Source organism: Perissodus microlepis, chromosome 8 (genome assembly GCF_051167445.1).
Source record: "Perissodus microlepis isolate ML-2025 ecotype Zambia chromosome 8, ASM5116744v1, whole genome shotgun sequence".
In the NCBI taxonomy this organism is placed as follows: domain Eukaryota; kingdom Metazoa; phylum Chordata; class Actinopteri; order Cichliformes; family Cichlidae; genus Perissodus; species Perissodus microlepis.
In genome coordinates, this window is record NC_140468.1 from 17,110,249 (window position 1) to 17,125,443 (window position 15,195).

General features: G+C 41.7%; 2 protein-coding genes across 4 annotated transcripts; one reads left to right on the forward strand and one right to left on the reverse strand.

The window, feature by feature from the left end:
• The first annotated feature begins 975 nt into the window (after positions 1-975).
• On the forward strand, positions 976-8,783 carry LOC146381737 (chaperone Ric-8A). Its single transcript, XM_084937842.1, has 14 exons — positions 976-1,210; positions 1,593-1,687; positions 1,792-1,839; positions 2,349-2,366; positions 2,460-2,549; positions 2,659-3,266; positions 3,540-3,675; positions 3,755-3,943; positions 4,117-4,211; positions 4,909-5,059; positions 5,235-5,330; positions 7,085-7,229; positions 7,566-7,839; positions 8,269-8,783. Exons 2-14 carry the CDS (start codon positions 1,598-1,600, stop codon positions 8,408-8,410), a joined length of 2,082 nt encoding a protein of 693 aa, XP_084793968.1. The 5' UTR covers positions 976-1,210; positions 1,593-1,597; the 3' UTR covers positions 8,411-8,783.
• Positions 8,408-15,016, reverse strand: irf3 (interferon regulatory factor 3). 3 transcript variants are annotated; one of them, XM_084937845.1, is made up of 11 exons: positions 14,671-14,943; positions 13,045-13,211; positions 12,692-12,863; positions 12,283-12,356; positions 12,103-12,163; positions 11,932-12,000; positions 11,568-11,813; positions 11,254-11,344; positions 10,326-10,612; positions 10,115-10,239; positions 8,408-9,621 (listed from the first exon to the last, which is right to left on the reverse strand). In XM_084937845.1, exons 2-11 carry the CDS (start codon positions 13,207-13,209, stop codon positions 9,511-9,513), a joined length of 1,401 nt encoding a protein of 466 aa, XP_084793971.1. In that variant the 5' UTR covers positions 13,210-13,211; positions 14,671-14,943; the 3' UTR covers positions 8,408-9,510. The 3 variants fall into 3 exon arrangements, with proteins under 3 accessions (XP_084793971.1, XP_084793972.1, XP_084793973.1); XM_084937846.1 differs by having other exon boundaries at positions 11,932-11,997; positions 14,671-14,942; XM_084937847.1 differs by lacking the exon at positions 8,408-9,621 and having other exon boundaries at positions 10,116-10,239; positions 10,322-10,612; positions 14,671-15,016.
• Positions 15,017-15,195: the final 179 nt, after the last annotated feature.

Consider the following 15,195-nt stretch of genomic DNA (forward strand, 5'->3'; position numbering starts at 1 on the left):
ATTGTTGATATCCTACTTGTAATTCGTCTTGAAGAAATATGCCTCCACTTCCTACTTGAGAAGACTCCTCTGACATTTCTCCCACTATTTCTGACGTAGCATGCATCCTGTTGTTGTAAGCCTGCAGCCACCAGTTATCTAGCTCCAGCGCCCAGAGCCTGTTTCCTCTACCGAATGAGTGCAAGAGTATGCATCCTGCCAGGAAAGCCTGTCATTCACTCATGCATCATTGTCTCACAGTTTTCATCTGTCAGGGTGTTCAGGATACTTGGCTGCAAGTGTGTGAAGGTTTCCAGGACACCAGGTGTGCCTTAAGTAGGTTATCTAAGCTAAAAACAAACAAAGTGTACTTACTGAAAGAAAACAGAGTTTCACTTGTGTTTCAGTGCAGATTGATTTTACTGTAAGTCATTTGGTATCAATATCTGTGCATTATGGCCAAGGGAAAGATGCTAAAGTTTACTTTGAATAAATACATTTTATAATACACAATTGTATCATACATTGTGCCTGTATGAGCTGACTCAACCGGGGGAATTGTGCCATCTTGTGGAAGGAGACAGAATCAATACTGAAATAAATAGTGCACAAAAATATAAGTACGGTACGTGTACTGTAATTGGGGTGAATTCAATTAGAAATGTATTGAAATATTTTGCTGAAAGATAAAAGAATACAAATCTTTAACTACAAACTTCCAGAAGTGAATAAACAGTGTCTTTTCCTAATGCATTTCAAACAGTGTTTTAACCATCAGAACCTCCAGCATGGTTATGCAACAGCACACCCTAACTGCTTGTTTTAGTGGCTTTCAGCAGATGTGAAGAAAATTCTGCTAAAGCTGGGCAGAAAGTGAAAGGGCTGTGCAGAATAAGTCTGGCAAACCCATAAAAGGTTAGAGGGTCAACACTGAGAGTTATAAGCTTAGAGTCCATTAGTGGATTATAACCATAAACACTCTCCAACAGGTCTCCTGCATCTCTCTTGGATTAAAGCGAGAGAGACAGAGTGAGAGAGATAGGCTGAGAGAATGAGAGTGCATAGAGAGTGATTGAATTGACGAAATTCAAAGCTGAACACAGGACTTGGGGCACATACTTGGAGAAATAAACGCTTGGCGACAACCTGAAGCAAAGTCGGAGCGGTGATTTGGTTTGTCATATTTAAGGTATACAGTTTATCACCTGACTACTATACTGAACTGTGCGAGGTAAGTTCAGTGAAGCATGGTAATCTATCTGCAGATTTTTATGTGTGTGTAGTGTTGATGTCAGTGCCTGCTATATAAAAGATACAGATTCACTTTAACTGCTAAGGAATCCTTCATCAGTGATCAGTTATGTGGTAGCTGTGAAGATGAAGTGAAAGGATGAGCAGCTAGCTGTCATTTCATTTCATATTTAGTGGGTTTATTTTATATTCTGGATGAAGAACAGACCGAATGTGTGCTATTCTATTGTGTATTTATGGTTTTTTTCTGTTTGACAATACATAACCTCTGCCATGACCATCGTCATTGTTGTGTAACTTTCATTTTGTTATGCCCTAAATTGTCTGTGGGTGTGTGTGTGCGTGCTTGTGTGTGTGTTTAGGAAGCATGAACGTGGACATCGAGGGGATAATCCAGTGCATCAAGCAGGGAGATGAGAATGGTGTTCAGATAAGGCTGCAGGAGTTCAACAAAGAGGTGACGCGACACAGAAGCTTGTGTATTTCTCACAAGTTCTAATGCTGCTCATGACACTGTTTTTCTGTTTTTGTGTGTGTGTGTCATTATTTCTCTTCCTGTAGTATGCCCAGTGTTTCTTCTTTGACACAGAGGAGAGGGAAAGACGGAGAGTAAGTCTGTTTATGTTGCTGCACCAGAAGGAAAGTTTACAGGCATAAACCCATGTCCTCCTGGTGCTCCTTATAACGTCACCTTATTCCCTCTCACGGCACACCTCCGACTTATCCGCCCCTCCCCACCCCTACACACTCCAGAGTCTATGATTAGTAATTCTGCTGTATCAGTTGTCTCTGATCCTCTCTCCTTGCCTGCTCAGGCAGATTGAATCCAGGCAGAGTGACTGAATAATTTTCTGGGTTAGAAAAAACTTCTAATTACCTTCAAATTAATAAATTATGATATCCTTCACTGTCCCGTGTTAATTGACTGTCATTCCCAGCAAAGATAACCTTTCTTTTGGGTTAGGAATGACCTCATCCCATCAGTAAATTGCTCCTAAGCTTTGTAAATAGGTTTTTAGGGAAAATGCCATATTGTGAACTTGTAGAAGGACTTCTAACAGCACTATTTCCTCTCTCTTCTGCTACATTTCCTGTCTAATGGATGACCATCTCTTAAGCAAAGGCGACTAGAAGAGGTAGGGTTTTGCCACAGTTTAGAAGTAATTAAGCACTGCACATGAAAAGTACCATAAAGAAATCCAGTAATCCTTGTTGCACTGTTTTACTAGTTCAGGAAGAATAAAGTGAGGGACTACACTGATTCTGACTCGGACTTGGACGAGTACGACCTGGAGGATCGAGGACTCATCCTCAGACAGGTGATCCGATGCTGTCACTCTCTGCTTGCCCAGATGTGATATTCTTAGTCCTTGTAAAAGTTATTATTATGATAAATTCCTGCAAACATGTTTCTGCTCCTGTTCTCAGAATTTAGGTGTTGTCCTTGTGAGGTTCATAAGGACAGAAGTCAAATGTCACCTGTTGAGAGTATGCCTACGCACCCTGAGGATCCTGTCCCGGGACCAAAAGGTCTTGGGGCCTTTGGTGACCGACAGCGCTCTCCTGACTCTGGCCAAACTAGCCGGGCTGACCACAAGTGACATCAGTGATGAAGTCAGCGACCCCGACTCTGATTTCTACGATAACATCATTGCCTCTCTCACCGAAACCAAAGTGCTGCAGGGTCACACTAATGAGGATGAAGCTGAAGCTGAAACTAACGACCAAAACGAGGAGCCGCCGGCCTTCGACGAGGATGCCAAAAGCGACATCAGCATCACCAACAGCGGCGATTTGGACAGCATCAGCTGGTTTGGGAGCCACAGGACGAGCATCAACGAACTGCACAGAGGTGGGACGCATCACAGGGTCCTGGAGCGAGGGCGGAGGGACCGCAGAGAGAGTAAGATGGATGTGGAGGAAGAGGTGGAGGAGTTGGAGTCCGGAGAGGAGGCAAAGAGAAAAGAGGCCATGAAGGTGTTGTGTAACGTGGTGTACAACAGCGCCTGGGCACAGGAAAGGTTCAGTGCTCTCAGGTAGGCTCGACACGCACACACAATTGCATCAGTTCCCATAAACTGTGTAATTTTCAGCAGCTTATAATAATCGCAAAGCACCTAAAAAACATATATTCACTTATTTATACCTGTGAAAGCAACAACTCTCATGCCTGGTAAAGGTTATTATGACAAATAGAAGGACAGGGGACTGAAACAGTACTATCCCGAGGACAGTGTCATTCTCACTTGCAATAAGTTGCATTTGGCTTCATCTGGAAAGTTCACATCTATCTCCTTTGTTTCCATCAGGCTCATGTGTGGTCTCATAGAGCGCGTATCATCCAGTGTCAGCTGGTCGAATCCCTCTAGTGCTCAGTTTTATGAACTGCGCTTCATGTTCCTCATGACTGCACTCCGGCCAGAGCTCAGCACCCAGCTTAAACAGGTCGCACGATGTCATATAGTCCAAAGTTATTCCTGTTTTACTCCTCGTTACTGCCCTCACACTGATTATTCTCTTCCAGGAGGGAGGGGTTTCCATCCTCACAGCAGCCTTGGAGAGCTGCCTGGAGGTGCAGTGGAAGGACCAGTATGAGTGCGTCTTGGACCCACAGGCACAGCCCATCTCTCTGGAAACCTCTCAGCGCGTCACAGAGATCCTCAAAATTCTCTTCAATATCACGCACAGCACCCACAAGCAGGACCCAAGTGAGGTGTGTGTAACGGCCCTCGCATTTTTCAGAAGCCTTGCTTTCATATTTACTTTTTACAGGAGTTTTAATACAATATATATGTTATCAGTCAAATATGCAATCATATAAAAGCTAAATGTGCGAAAGAACAGGACAGTTGAAGCGGCATTGGCTGCGTCTGTGCCTTTAATCAGGATGATGCGGCTCTGTACCGACACCTGGTGGCGATCCTGCGCCTCTGTCTGATGAGGAAGTGTCTCCTGTCAGAAGACACAGATGAACTGCAGGGGTGAGCACAACGTGACAAAACCCAAGCTGTGAAAATATTCTGGCTTGATAATCTCATAATTTACTATCATGCAATTATAACACATACTGTGCAGTTATAATTGATTTAAACGATGGACTATAAAATGAGATATAAATCACTTTCATGCAGAAGCACTATTTTTAATAACATTTGAAGCAACAAGGATGAGTCTATAATTATGAGTTTAATAACATGCACCCTCCTCTTGCTTGCTTATTTGAGACTTCCAGATAGATTGAATGTTCAGCTGCAGGTCTGATTAAAATCCCAAGTATATATAGAAATCAATGCCTTTTTATTAGGTCTAGATGTTCTTATAAAAAGAAATTTTTGAGATATAATTCCAATAATAGTGTATTTTGAGTAGCATTTGTTATCATTTTGGATGAAACAGTGTATAATCCATCCAGCCAAACAACACCAAATGTTTAAAGGGGGATCTGCTCTGATCATTTTCAGCTCCTTTTTATTTTCAGGCTCTATTGGAGTAGCTTTGCATGGTTCACTGTTCAAAATAACCCTTATTTATCACAGGGATTACTTGCACATACACTGACCTCCAGTCTAACAGTATATGTCTAAAAAAAACAGAGAAAAGCAGAGCAGGGAATAGGTTTTCCCCGCTCTCTTCTATCAACACTCACTCCTTTGCCGTGACCTTCTCTCACTCCCGCAGTCACACAGTGAACCTGTTGTCAGCGCTTCCTCTGCAGTGTCTCGATGTGTTGCTGACGGTGCCTCTGGAGCCAGATTCAGAGCAGTGCGAGGGGGTCAACATGGACTGCGTCCACACCCTGTTGATGTTCATGGAGAGACGCCTGGAGGCGGTGAGGGAGTAGAAAAGAGTTCTGTTTGTAGAGTCTTTTCTGATCCATTTGTGTGTTTGTGAGGGGGGTTTTTTTCTCAGTGATTTGTTCTTAAAGTTTATATTTTGCAGCGTGAAAAAGGGAGCAGCTGGTATTACGGAAATAACGGAAAGGATTTGTTTTATGTGCTTTTCAGGGAGATAAGATCAAAGAGAAGCTGACACCAATCCTCAATCTGCTGACGGAGAGCTGCAGGGCTCACAGAGAAACACGGCACTACATCAGAAAATATGTAATATACGACACCTCAGAGATGTGATGATGATGTTTTGATGCCAAAATATTTGAAGCACGTTTAATGTCCAGTATGCTTTTGATCATTTGCATGTAACCAACCAACACCTGACCTGTGCAGGCCTGGACTCTATAAGACTGAAGACTATAAGACTACTCACTTGTAGTATTCATAGTACTGTGCAAAGGTCTTGAGACACCCCTCACTTCTATATATATTGCTGGGAAAAAATGCAAATACAGTATAAACAGAGTTAGTACAATTCTATGACCACTTTTATTCTTCAACACAGCCTGAACTCTCTTAGGTAGCTTTCTTGTAATTTCTTCAAGTAGTATTCAGGGTTAGTTCTCTAAAAAAAGTTCTTCTTTGGATGTTGGCTGTCTTTTGTTTTGTTCTCTGTAAAGATGATATGACACTGCCTCAGTAACATTGAGGTCCGGGCTCTGGGGAGGCCAATCCATGCACTGGTGTTTGGGATCGTTGTCATGGTGAAAAATGAAGCTATTGCCAATCAGGTGTTTTCCAGATTGCATTGTATGGTGAATGAAAATCTGATGGCACTTGCCTGATTTATAATTTCATCACTTTTGATAGGATCCCCCAACACCACTGACTGAAAAGCAACCCAAAACCATGAACTGGCCTCCCAGTTTTGAAGATGCATGTTAACACTTACTGTTGTACATCTCTCCTGACCTCCTTGTACATACTGAGGACAATTTGAACCAGACAAGTTTACAACTTCCTCTTCTGTTCTTCATTTGTCCAGTTTCCTTGAATGCACACCATGCTGAGATGTGCCACGTTTTTGGATAATAGTCTTTGAGAATCACCATGTTGGTGCAAAATACTATTTTATGCCTGTCCAGCTGTGTTACCTTTGGGATTTTTATAGATACAAAGGAAAGTAGCACAAATTGTATGTTTTGGTGACAGGTTGCTAAAGATCCAGTTTAAACTGGTTCATCCTATGAGTTAGATCCCTTTTTTATGCTTCAGTAATTCATTGTTCAGTGTTAAGTGGCTTAATGAACACAATACATGTTTCTCTGTAATGGTCAGGTACAAGGACTGAGCTAAAAGTGAGTGAAAAAGCAGCCAATGTTTAAAGAAAAACTAAAAAGACATTTTAAAAAAAATAAGCAGTTGCTGAAGACTTTAGCACAAAGACAGCAGATCCTTTAATTCCGGGAAGATGTGAGTTGCATTGAATCATATCTGTTATTAACCTCTGTCTCTCTTCCGCAGCATGTCTTTTATCCTGTCTTCCTTCTCTCACCCCAACCGGTCGCAGCAGATGGCCGCCCCTCCCTGAGCCTGGTTCTGCCGGAGGTTTCTTCCTGTTAAAAGGGAGTTTTTCCTTCCCACTGTCGCCAAAGTGCTTGCTCATAGGGGGTCATATGATTGTTGGGTTTTTCTCTGTATCTATGAAGCGCCTTGAGGCGACTTTTGTTGTGATTTGGCGCTATATAAATAAAATTGAATTGAATTGAATTGAGTTGGCAGACTTGTTCCAGCTCATCCCTAAACACCCGTCTCCTCCCTCCAACACACTGACTATGAGAAAGGATTTTTCATTATATATTTGATTTGTCTCAGACTTTAAAATCCATCATTGTTTTGAGGTTAACGGCACATTTTGCTTCATTTGCAAGCGTCAACATGGTCTCGCTCATATTTATTTAAAAAAGAAGAAGAAACAAAACACATTAAAGAAAATTAAAGCTATAATGTGTCCCCATCATTAGATCTTGCCTCCTCTGAGAGACGTATCACAGAGGCCAGAGGAAGGCACCACAGTGAAGAGCCGTCTGATTCGTCTTATGACTCATCTGGACACAGACCTCAAACACTGTGCCGCTGACCTCATCTTTGTCCTCTGCAAGGAAAATGGTAAGAAGAAGCAATATGTGGATTAATAAAAATAGGGTGAAGTTACAGTCTGGTTATAAAAATAGAAAAATGCATATTGAAATGATCAGATGGTATTTAAACAACGGGCATCATTAGTTTTTATTGTGCTTTAAAAAAAAACTCTTATTACATTTTAAATATTTGTGTTTATGTCTTTATTATTATTTTATGTAGTCTTGATAGTCATGTTTTTTTTTATTATATACATTATTTTAAATTTAATCTGTGAATGCAGTGGTGCTGAAATGATTTTGTAGCTCTTTTTGTATTTTTTCTTTCGTGCCTTATTGAGAACACCAACGCTTCTTTTCCTAGTGAGCCGTTTTGTGAAGTATACGGGTTACGGTAACGCAGCAGGTCTGCTGGCCACCAGGGGGCTCCTGGGAGGCCAGGGGCCCAGGACCTCTGATACCCAGTACTCCAGCGACTCTGATTCAGACACCGAGGAGTACCGGCAGGTCAAAGACCGCATCAACCCGGTGACGGGGCGGGTGGAGGCAGAGCAGCCAGACCCTATGGAGGGCATGACAGAGGAGGAGAAGGAGGAGGAGGCCAAGAGGCTGATCATGCTCTTCAACAAACTGTCCAGGTAAGCAAAACGTCAAAAAGCTACAAACATGAGAGATACACACAAGTCTCAGATGCTTCTAATGAATACAGTAAACGTCAACTGAGTGTCGAGCAGACTGTACATGTGTATATAACCAAAAGCTAATTCCAGCACATAATCTGCAGCGTCTCAATGTGTTGCTGCAGAGGAAGTTCTTTGATGAGCATTAATGGGTCAAGTAGTCATTAAAATTGTATACTGGTAAGAAACAGTAAGGTCTGTAAAACTCAAGTGTTCCTCTTCTTCTTGCATAATACAGCAGATTGATGGTGAATTAAACAGGCTGTTAAAGCTCACATAGGTACTATAAACTTAAAAGACTACCACCAGACTTCAGTGCATATGTACTGGGATGAGAACCAGGTTACTGCTGGTGATCAAATCGCCTGCATCTCGTGTATTTTACAGAGACAGCATCATCCAGCCGATGGGAGTGGATGAAGAGGGGAAGCTCGTCCCAATGTCAGGACTGAAGGAAAATCCTCTCTCTGAGGAGGCGAGGTCTGAGTCAGAGAATGACGGAGAAACAGAGGAAGGAGACAAGGACTGATTTCTGTTCATCAGTTTGTTCAGTTTATCGATATTACTTTGTAAACATTTCACTTGTACAGGTCATCAGTGGAAAAGATGTGTTGTGTCTGTATGGGTGGTGTGAAAAGACAGAGCGATGTAGTTCTCGACCAAACAGAGTCGTGCTGAGAGAGAATAAATTCAAGAAAGGATATTTAAAAAAAGAAAAACCTAGACAAAAAAACCAAAGGTAATTTCACACTTCTTCTTCTTTTGACTCAGACTGGCAGCGTAGAGCAGCAATACAGTTACGTGTGACATCGCAATGGTGAAAAGGCCATTTTGATCATGTAGTAGATTCAGCAGAGGAATGCTACCCATTAATGTTTCAATAAAGTTTTCAAAACAAATAATCTCCAGTATCGACCAGTGTGGTTATCTGCACAGCACGCTGATGTGTCGTAGCACATGACATCTGCTGAGGTGTATGTTCCTCATATTAAGCTAAAAATGTCAAAAAAGCTCCAGATGCTCTGGCCACATCTGCACTGCTAAAATCAGCTTGTATATTTATTTTTACCTGTGGCTCTGCTGTATTCAAGGCACTAATGCCATTTTCACTTTTTGTATTACACTTTAGCACAGGGTTTGTTACCAGGTTGCACTTGTTCACCCCTTAACACATTAATTTCACGGCATTAGGCCGATTATTATAACAAATAAGTTCATGAGCAGGAAGACTTGCAGTTTATGGGTGGTGTTTCACTTTGACTGCCATTAAGACTCAGTTTAAAAGAGGAAAAGTGAAGCTTAAAAAGAGGAGGAAGGCACAAAATGTTAAATGAGTGAAAGTCATGTCTCTTTACCTGAGTGACATCATCATTACTGTAAAAATGTGATCCTGATTTTCAGTAACAACCCTGATCATGTCCCTGTGACTTGTTTTAAAATCCTAAGATAGAAATCAGTGCACACTTAGTCTCCATACAGTATAAGTCAGACCGTTTGATCCCGGGTGAAGTACAAACCAACACAGCACCAGTGTCATTATTAAACATTATTCACAAACATAACTGAGATGTTTTAAGAAGCCAAGATTAAAAATCTCAAATTAGTAAAACAGCCACCGCTTCCAAATGTTCAGTACTCCATCATCTCCTCCAGGGACATCTGCAGCTCCACAGACTTCAGGGAGGAGGCGCCGTTTTCAACAGCCATGTTCTTGAGTAACTCCATCGAAGTCAGGCACACCTGAGCGGAGAAAATAAATAAGGAGCGGGAGTCAGGCGCGAGTGCAAAGGCGACGCGTTTGAGCTCGACGGCAGCCGTGAAATCAGAGAAAGGTCGAGCAATGAGACGCGTCAAGCTGGTTTCTTTGAGAAACTTTTTGTATAAAGCTTTTGATTTCTCAGTGTGCCGTCCTGTGTGGAGGCTGAGGAGAAGGACGAAAAGAAAAAAAACCTTTACACCTGAAGGATCAGCTGTCAGCGCCGGTATTCAGGCTTTGTTCCCTTTGTGCTGTTAATCAATACTGAGGCAAAATTGCCTCTTCAAAAGTGCTGCTGAGTACGGCTCCCTCCTCGTGAGAGGGCAATTTTAGAGGTTGATCACTCATGAAATTTAATACAAGTTTGTGCAGCAGAAAGGGGGAAAAAAATCTCTGCCTATTTGAAATACTGCTTAGAGATCTGTGAGAGCACAGCACTGTATGCATGTTTTAAATATTTTCAGAAAGTTTCCTCACCTCCACTGTGATGAGTTTTTTCTCCCAAGGCCTGCATTGTGGGTCAGGCCACTTTTCCCCAATACAGAAGAACAGGGAGCAGGGAGCGCACTCTTTAGCATTCCCCTCAATGAAGTCCTTTATTCCTAAGCAGACAGGAGACAATACATAAAAAAACTGTACCTAAAGCCACTAAATTCACAAAAGCTCCAAAATAATTCCTCTTACCTACCTCGCACAAAGTCCGTGAACTTGTAAAGAACCTGAGGATGTTTAGAAATCTCTTGGGGTTGTCTGCTCTGGTCAAATTTGCAGAAGCTCCAGAAAGCTTTGCTTTCCCCCCGTCGCTGGCTGTAGACCACTTGGCCCGACACGCCAACTTCCAAGCCATCACCCAGCATGTCCAGAATCCGCTGGGTGAGGTTGGCTTGGTTTTGATCCACCATGGCTCCGGGACTTGGCAGGGAGACTATAGTGAGGCCTGACTCACGATCCAAAACTGTCCCATTGAGATCAGTCCTGATGTGAATACAAGCATTTTCATATTTCAGTTATCGGAGAAAATCGCTGAGTTTAAAACAGTTGCATTTGCTAGAGGCTGTTTTGTGTTTTTTTAATCAAAGATATCAGCAATGAAAAATCCTGCAATATATAAACTATAATTAGTTATAAGTTAAACAGACCACGTTATATTCAGTATTGCTGTTTTCACTGCAGTTGTTGCACTGATGCTAAGTTGAAACACAGCCGTATGGTTACAGAAGTAAACAGTGCATAACGACAATAAAGAGTGTTGGATATTGAACTTTGAAGGCAAAAATTGCATACTGTGAATTTAGAGATTACATTTTCAGTCCTTATTCTAAGCTCTGTTCCCTCAAAATATTTTGCCTGGTGAAAGGGAACTTGGCTGAATAAATAAATCATTACATTTAAAAAAATTACTGAGCTTTAGAGGTGGGAGGATTTCTTTTCTCTTTTTTTTAAAGGAAAGCCAAAGTGGTAGTCATGCCTTCATGCTAATGTAAACTCCTGATCTCAGATAGAAAAAACAGCATCTCCCTCAGTTTGTCCCTCTAGGAACGAGAATAAGGAAGCACGTTTTACAGTATATTTGAACTGGAACTGCTGAGCATTTATCGCGTTCATTTTGATGTTACCTGTAGACCAAGCGCACTCCAGCCTCATTCTCAACCATCTGCTCCAAAACCTTCACCCCTCTGTAGTACACAAATATCTTGAATTGAGTCCCTGTGGATTCAGAGACAGGGGAAGTGTATGAGGAAAGCTGCTTACAGTTCCACTCTGTCCCTGCTATTCACATTGTCAGGGCGCTTTGTATTTAAGTCCCTGTTAAACATGTTCCATTTGAATACTGTGTGTGCTGGATGTCATTTCAGAGTGTCTGTGTAAAAATCCCCATTTGTCTGATACAGCAGCATCCCACCCCCACCCACCCCCTTCTCCAACTTACTGAAATTATCTCCATCTCTGGTCTTTTGCATTGTCTGTAGGAACTGTGCCGCCAACTGCTCATCATAGGCCCCTCCCTCAGCTCCCCCAATTGGATGTGCTGGTTGCTCAGGCAACCCAGCTTCAGTAACTGCACCCTCATACATTACTGGATACTGCTGTTGCCCAGGCAACGGGTGTCCACCAATCGCAACCTGATTCTGCAGCTGCTGTTGCTCGGGAGGAGGCTCAAAGCCTGCGGTGCCCTCTGTGGAAAAGTTGGAGAAACTGAACCAGCTTGTAGAAAAGTACCTCAGATACTCTTTGTTTTCTGCTCTGACTGCAGCAGCGAGGAGGAAAATGATAAGCAGAGCTGATAAGCCTACCTGCTTCAGGGCTGATGTTCATTCCTCTGAGACACTCCTGGAGAATATCCGGGCTGGCAGCAGATTCTGCTGGCAGATATGGACCAGACACATTCAGATGGCGATTGTCGCTAATAAGCGCCAGACTAATGTTCCCCTTCTAAATCCAATGAAAAAGGCAATTGCTCTCACCCAAAAACACAGCGCCTTCTGGAAGTAAGAGACATCCTTCTAAACACTGGATGTCCTGGGTCTGGGATAACACCGACACACATCTTATTCACTTACAGCAATACCCAGCATTTCAGCAATACCTCTTTTTTGTTACCATCTGTCCTCTTACAGGTAAACAATCCAACAGAGCAGTCTCACCTCTTGAATGGAAATGCCCAGATCTGCAAACAAATCAGCCCCATCTTGCTCCTGGGATCCAGCACGAGAGTTAGCTTCAGGAGTGAAAACATGCATTTGTTTTTATTTTCTGAGAAACATGTCAGTTAGAGATACAGAGACATGAGTGTATGCAAAATGCGCTGCACAGACAGACAGGAACTGAGCATGCGGCGCAAAACTGCATTATCAGATTTAAATTGCAAATGCAATATGAAATTGATTGATTGCAGTTATAAAATGAGTAAAAAGCAGAACATCCTGCTGATCTTTTTTTTCTGTGCATTTTGAGTGCCAAACAGCAGAGTTTGCTTGAAATAAGCAAACAATTTCTTTTGAATTTTCTTTCTATCCACTGTAGCTAAGATCCAAATGGTCAGCGGGTCCTCACCTTTTGACGTTGACTCGTCCGGCCACTGAAAGACTTTATGGGGGTTAGCGGCATCATTCTTGTTGTCATCCACCATTTTGAAGCCTTTAGCTCGTAGGGCGCTGCGGAAGTTCCTCTTCCAGACTGAGGGGTCTCCATTAGCCCGGCCGCTGCCGCTCACCTCCGCCCAGGCCTGCGGGGCAAAACCAGGATGAAAGCCGGAAGAAACTCCTGATGTGAACAGACTAAAGACTAACAAAGAACGGATTAGTGGACAAAGAATGAGATAAGCAGAAGATGGACGGATAGCTGATATCAAATTCATGCTCATGACTGGTTTCTATTAGATTGTCATGTCAGCCCCTGATGGTTACCTTAAAGATGAGAATGTCAGTGTTAGAGGAGTCCTGTCTCAAAGCGTGTTTCCACGGGATGCAGAACTTTGTTTGCTCTGGGTTTGTCCACTGGACACCAGGATACTTGTTGCTGTTAATCTGTTCCCGCAGCCACGGGATGAGCAGTGGTTTCGAATGAGCCATTTCTACAATAAGACAAAATATAACGTGAGGTGTGTCATCACAGCCTGACGTACAACTTACTGATCCTGTAATCTTTTGCTATCATACGAACTATCACTGTATAGTAACTTGGATGTGATGTAGGCTATTCCTTCATTCAGGCAATTCATTAAAATAGCTCGTCTGTACTGGAGGTTAGATCTATATAATTATTTATATACAGACAAATTTAATAGCCCACCAATCATAAAAAGAAGAAAACAAACAAAAAAAAATAATAATGAGGAAATCTCTCAAAAACTGACTCATATTTATTTAGTAAACAACAAACTGAATTCACGTTTTTATATCCAAATTTGAATCGGCACACTGGTCCTCTCTGAGAAGTCAGAAATTAATAAAGCATAAAAAACACAAGTCATTTTTTGTTCAGGAATGAAAGTAAATAACTGTAATTTTGCATCTTAATCCAAAAATAATAATTTACTGTCCTACTTTTTCTGCTTTCTTTTGTAAAACAGTACATTTTAAAAATCATACATAAGAACAATGTTTATATTATTGCAGTAAAAATATGATTTTGATTAAAGAGCGCAGACTTGTTGATGAAATTTACAGAAATATAAAAAAAAATACATATATTGGTAATTACCAGTACTTTGGCATAAACCTTACATTGAGTAATGCTCTAACAAATTTGTCAAGAACAGTATATTCATATTTATTTATAATTAATTTTCTTGTTTAGATTATGCATTCATTTGAACTATATTTCTATGCTTGCCTGCAGATGGTGCTATTTAGTCACATCTCATGCAACAACAGCAAAAAAAGTATTCTATAACTGACACTATTGTATTAGCATTAGTGAGTTAACAGAAAAAAGGGGCCAATTTAAATGAAGGTTTCATTTAGACGATCAAATATGCATTAGATTATCAAAAGTTTAAGAAGAAACCTGAGCACGAACATCCGGATGTCAGGAAAGCTGTGCAGCTGGGACGATTACAGGTTTTTATTGCCAATTTTCAATTGCATGAAAGAGGAAGCGGGCACATAGACAACAGCTGTTCAGCAACAGTAGAAACGGTGTAATTATAAAAATGAATTAACTAATTAACGACATAACTTACGATAATATAAAATAGTATTAAAGTGTAGTAATACTAAACACTGTGTTTATAATGTATTAAAGTGTAATGTAATATATGAAAGTATTTATATAATCCTAAAAATCTTCCACACATTATTTTAGGTCATATTTTAATAACAGTTATTTAGGCTGGTCTTGTTGTTTAACTGTCGTCAAAGTAGAGCATAAGCGGTTCTTACAGCTGCCTGAACCAAAGATATTCAGGTGCAAACACTCCAGGATCGAAAACGAGTACAGTCTTTGAACGATGCTGTAGTCATAGTAGTAACCTTTGTATTAATGCCACTCTGGGACAGCGGTGCCAGCGCTAACAACAAAAACTCTCCCACCTTCAGTGCTGACGTTTCAGTCGGTGCAGGTGAGGGTTGACTTCAAAGTCAGAGCGTTTCCCGGGTGCAGATATCAGTACAGTGACGGCTGTACGGTAGCTGTGTGTCGTGTCACCTGAAGCTGTGCTCCAAACTGTCACATACCGTCCCCGCCGCAGATACTTTAAACACTGCCCTGAGTGCGGCTGCTTTCCGGCTAACAAGCCTTTCTCGGGAAACTCCGAGTTCACGGTTTCGTTTTCCAGATGTGACGTCAGCGACGGGTTCATACCAGCTGGTCCCGCTAGGAGGGGTTACACACACACACACACACCCTCACATTGGCATAATGCACATCTAATCCCTCTGAGGTAAACAATTAAGACAAATGGAAATACCCTGCTTTGAAAATTAATGTCTTTATGGAAAGTACATCGGTTGGTACCAAATTCGAAAAATGTATACCTGGGTGAACTGCAACAGGGAAACTTCTGTCCTTTTTGCTTTAATGTGTCAAAACAGCCAAGTAGGACTAGAAGTTGAGCA

Bases quoted from the DNA above. Each gene is read 5' to 3' on its own strand.
- LOC146381737 (XM_084937842.1), top strand. From the start codon at position 1,598: ATGAACGTGGACATCGAGGGGATAATCCAGTGCATCAAGCAGGGAGAT. The intron at 3,267-3,539 runs GTAGGCTCGACA...TGTTTCCATCAG, and splicing joins GAAAGGTTCAGTGCTCTCAG to GCTCATGTGTGGTCTCATAG. The intron at 5,060-5,234 runs GTGAGGGAGTAG...TGTGCTTTTCAG, and splicing joins TGGAGAGACGCCTGGAGGCG to GGAGATAAGATCAAAGAGAA.
- irf3 (XM_084937845.1), bottom strand. From the start codon at position 13,209: ATGGCTCATTCGAAACCACTGCTCATCCCGTGGCTGCGGGAACAGATT. The intron at 12,164-12,282 runs GTGAGACTGCTC...GTGTTATCCCAG, and splicing joins TGGGCATTTCCATTCAAGAG to ACCCAGGACATCCAGTGTTT. The intron at 10,613-11,253 runs GTAACATCAAAA...TATTCACATCAG, and splicing joins GGAGTGCGCTTGGTCTACAG to GACTGATCTCAATGGGACAG.